Source organism: Palaemon carinicauda, chromosome 29 (genome assembly GCF_036898095.1).
Source record: "Palaemon carinicauda isolate YSFRI2023 chromosome 29, ASM3689809v2, whole genome shotgun sequence".
NCBI classification, from domain to species: Eukaryota; Metazoa; Arthropoda; class Malacostraca; order Decapoda; family Palaemonidae; genus Palaemon; species Palaemon carinicauda.
Window position 1 is genome coordinate 11,022,616 of NC_090753.1, and position 5,000 is coordinate 11,027,615.

General features: G+C 33.6%; 1 protein-coding gene across 1 annotated transcript in view; it reads left to right on the forward strand.

Moving 5' to 3' along the window:
• The window catches only part of LOC137622406 (uncharacterized), a 95,886-nt gene that overhangs the window by 82,786 nt on the left and 8,100 nt on the right, over positions 1-5,000 (forward strand). Inside the window, exon 5 of the mRNA XM_068353019.1 lies at positions 1,647-3,025. Within this exon, the coding sequence (XP_068209120.1) occupies positions 1,647-3,025 (1,379 nt within the window). The remainder of the gene's footprint in view (positions 1-1,646; positions 3,026-5,000) is intronic.

Here is a 5,000-nt window from a genome sequence, read left to right on the forward strand (position 1 = left end):
ATACGTAGAGCATTTGGAGACGGTGAAGAAGGATAGGATTGGATTGGTGGTAGGAATTCAGCAGACCTACAATATGCTGATGATGCTATCCTAGTTAAAAGAGCACCACATGATTTCCAATGCTTGCTTACCAAAATGCAAGAAATATTACAAGAGGTTAAACTGAAAATAAATAGAAGAAACACAGATATGATAAGAACCGAGTATGCAATGGAAATTGAAGTATCATTAGAAGAAGAAAAGATTAATGAGATAGAATCATTTAGGTATTCATGAACTATGATCTCCAATACAGGTTGTTTAGAATTAGAATGTAGTAAAATATTGAATAAAGGCAAATCAGACAATGGCAAGGTTAGGTGAAATTTGGATATCAAATAGCCTGAACTTACATATAAAAATCATAATATATATTACTTTGCAGAGATCGGTATTGCTGTATGGACATGAGTCATCGTAAGACAATGAAACAATCTCCAATACATATAGTAGATTTGAGAACAAATCTGTCAAAAGGATATTGGGAGTTGAATGGCAGGACAGGAATAGAAACGAACCTAGAAAGGAGATTACCAGAGTGTCTTATGTGGATGAGCTCATGATGAAGGGTAGCTGAAGAGGGCTTGGGCATGCTCTTTGCACTCCCCAAGAGAGATTAGTTCAAAATACGTTCACCTGGGGTCCACAAGGCACTATAGTCTATTTTATTTAGCCGTGCATATTTGCACTTGACTCACAGGGGTGCCTTTTTAGCTCAGAAAGGTTCCTGATACCTGATTGGTCGGAAATATTTTTGTCCGAACACCTTCATTGTTCTCAAATAATTACCAAGTAATGTGAATCGAAACTTATTTAGTAACCTATATTTCTCCATCAGATATATGTTTTGTCAATAAACAATGTGAAAGAATAAATATATTATAAAGTATCGTTATGGTAAGTCTAAATTTAATAGAATAATGCGCCGAAGTCAACGACAGCAGCTTACTTTCGGATGCACGATTTGTAATTTTGTAATTTTTCACATATTTTAACACAAATTGGGATAAATTACACTCAGCATAAGTTAAACATGTTATTATAAACTTTCTCTGAATACCAGAATTTACCAAAAACATGGAATTAATAAAACCCGATATTTGTGAAAACTTGCGGGGAGGTAAAAGAATAGCCTGCCAGCTTGGCGGGAAAACAATCCCCGCTGACTTGCATACAGTCATTGCATCATCTTCTTAATTTATGTAAGTGTTGAAATCAATGTTATGTTATTGAGATTACTTTGAGGGCTATATTTGCAAAAAGAAAATGTCCATGATTCTTTTCGTAGGAGCACACTAATAAAAAAAATTATATTTCGGAGAAATTAACAAATTAACTTTCTCATATAAGTTACAGCAGACAATGCGGAATAAACAAACTTTTCATTCTCCCATTCTGTGTTCTGATCAGGACTAATATAATGTTAACACAAGTTTCTGCGGATATTTTGGAAAGTTAAAGAATATACATACAACATAGGCCTACAGAGCTAGCCTAACTTATATCAAGCATCCGCTACTGTTTACTGGTACTTCTTATCTTAAAGAGTTAAGCAAAATTTAGTGCAGTTGTAAAAAAGTTATGTTAAGGTAAGACTTTATTCATAGGGTTTGCTTCATGCAGTGCAAGCATGACAACATCCACTGTCCATAGTACTGCAGACTCCTGCTCTCAACACTCCCGAGGCACCAAGCTCACCAGTCAAAGCCGGAATATGGTCATGAGTGTCTTCAAGTTCATCGCTCAGGGAGGATGGTATGAGACGATGACCAATGTTTTAACAAACACCGCAGTTGCAACAGGCGTCTCAATGCGAACGGTTCAACACCTCACACAATTGAATATGACATTATGTGATGGTATATTTCGCTCACCTAAGCCCAAAAAGAGAACATCTACAGTTGTGGATCAGGTTGACAATTTTGACAGGGAATGTATAAAGAGAGAGATCCTTTCTTTTTATGAGAGAGGAGAACTACCCACGATATCCTCCTTGTTAGAAAGAATAAAAGAGCCTCCTGTAAATTTCAGAGGTTCAAGGAGTTCTCTATATAAATTAGTTAGAATTATGGGATTTAGGTTTAGAAAAGTTATGAGTGGGAGAAAATTCTTAATGGAGAGAAGTGACATTATTAATGCCAGGAATAAATATCTTAGAGAAATAAAAAGAAACAGAGAAAGTCTAAACCCTAGACCAGAAGTATATCTAGACGAGACTTGGGTAAACCAAAATCTTAGCATAGAACGGTGTTGGACAAATGAAGACGGAACAGTAGGACCTAAGCTAAAATCTGGGAAAGGAGCAAGGTTTATAATGATACATGCTGGGGGTAGTCATGGTTTTATAGATGGAGCCTTTCTTATGTTCAAGTCAAAAAATGGAGCAAAGGGGGATTATCATGACTCCATGGATTGTAAAACATTTAAATTTTGGTTTGAAAATCAGCTTCTTCCTAACATAAATAATCAGTCCCTAATCATTATGGATAATGCTCCATATCACTCTAAAATATTAAACAAAGTTCCAACAATTAGCAACAAAAAGTGCCAAATACTTCAGTGGTTAGAGTCAAATAAGATTGATCATGACCCTGCTATTACAAAACTAGAACTGCCCAAGATATGCAAGCTTCATAAGGAAAGAGAAATATATAAAATAGATCAAATAGCTGCTAATCACGGCCACAAAGTACTAAGATTGCCACCCTATCACTGCATGTTCAATCCAATAGAACTAATTTGGGCCCAAGTAAAAACAGAAATTAAAAAAGGGAATTCTCATAGTAGGCAGTCTTTGAAAAATGTTGAAAAAATTACGCAAGAAGCAATTAATCATGTAACCCCACACCACTGGCAAAATGCTATGAGGCATGTGAGGAAAATTGAAACGGACTATCGAGCCAAGGATGCGGCTCTTGACCATTTGCTTGATCAATTCATCATTAATATAGAGTCCGATGAAAGTATGAGTGAAGATGAAATGTGTGTATAGATAAAAATAGTTCCATTTGATTATGTGGGATTATATAAATAACATTCTTTAATTCATTATTGTTATTTTTATTTAACCACCATTAGATAAATATTAGAGCAATTTAATGTTGTTTTATGTTTTGTATATATTAGTATTATTGTGTGTATTTTGACTTTCAACATTGTAAACAAATTCATTTTGATTTAGATAAGGTGGACATAATTAGGTAGTATTTTTTCTTAATAATGGTATCTATATTTCTGTTTATGATTTCGACTTCATATGCAAATTGTGAAATATGTTTTGTACCTTACGTCAGTATGTAAATAATAATAACAACATAAATTATATGCTGTGTAGCAAGTAGGCATATAGCCTATTTTGTAAACCTGTTCAATAGCTCACATTATATCAAATGAAATTAAGCAAAGTATTTTTTTTTTTCTATTCCCGCCTCTACACTATTTTAATGAGACTAGCACGCGCTCCCCTTCAGCCAACATTTTCCACAGATGATAAGAAATAAGGAATCGTAGTGCGGATATCCCTCATATGAAAGAAGGGATATTGGGGAAAATAGATAGATATTAGGTGAGGAACAGGAATGTGGGAAAATACTGAGCCAAATATTACGAAGAGAGAAATTGCAATAATATTTAAACTGAAAGTAATAGACCGAACCATATTACGAAAAAAAAAAAAATGCATCTATGAAAGTCAGCGGGGATTGTTTTCCCGCCAAGCTGGCAGGCTGTTCTTTTACCTCCCCGCAAGTTTTCACAAATATCGGGTTTTATTAATTCCATGTTTTTGGTATATTCTGGTATTCAAAGAAAGTTTATAATAACATGTTTAACTTATGCTGAGTGTAATTTATCCCAATTTGTGTTAAAATATGTGAAAAATTACAAAATTAAAAATCGTTCATCCGAAAGTAAGCGGCTGTCGTTGACTTCGGCGCCTTATTATATTAGATTTAGACTTACCATGACGATACTTTATAATGTATTTATCCTTTCACATTGTTTATTGACAAAACATATATCTGATGGAGAAATATAGGTTAGTAAATAAGTTTCGATTCACATTACTTGGTAATTATTTGAGAACAATGAAGGTGTTCGGACAAAAATACTTCCGACCAATCAGGCATCAGGAACCTTTCCGAGCTAAAAGGGCACCCCTGTGAGTCAAGTGCAAATAGCCACGGCTAAATAAAATAGACTATAGATTGGTTGGAAGACCCAGGCCTACATAGCTTAGGACTATGAAGCGCGAAGTAGATGATGAATAGAGAAGTATTGAAATAAAAGCTTATGATAGAGACGACTAGGGAAATCTAACCGAGACCCTTTGCAACAATAGTCGTAGGAGGTGAGGATGATGATGATGATGATGATTATATAAACTTATAACAACAGTGATACAGCCATATCATGTCTGGGGTTTGCACAAATTTCATCAACACAATAACCAGTGTGGATTGATGATGGCCCTGACTAGAAGAACTTTGCTAAACACCCAGAAACGATATATATATATATATATATGTATATATATATATATATATATATATATATATATATATATATATATATATATATATATATATATATATATATATATATATATATATATATATATATATATATATATATATATATATATATTCTGGTCGCTGCAGTGGGAAATCAGTCTATGAATGAATTTTAAATACAATTGTTAAAAAGTAAAACATGGTTTATATAGCAAATGTACAAAAAATACATTCATCGGTGACTTCTTTTACCTTTTACCTAACACAATTTAACTACTGTTCAATTAACCTTAAGACGAAGAAAATAAGAATTCAAGAGTTTTATGAAACATGAAATTTAGTACTCATAAAATAATTACACGAGACATCAGACCCAACACTGGATTTGAATATTCATTGATGAGAAAAGGGAAATTTATCCTGTCTGGGGATCTAACCATAGAAATCCTT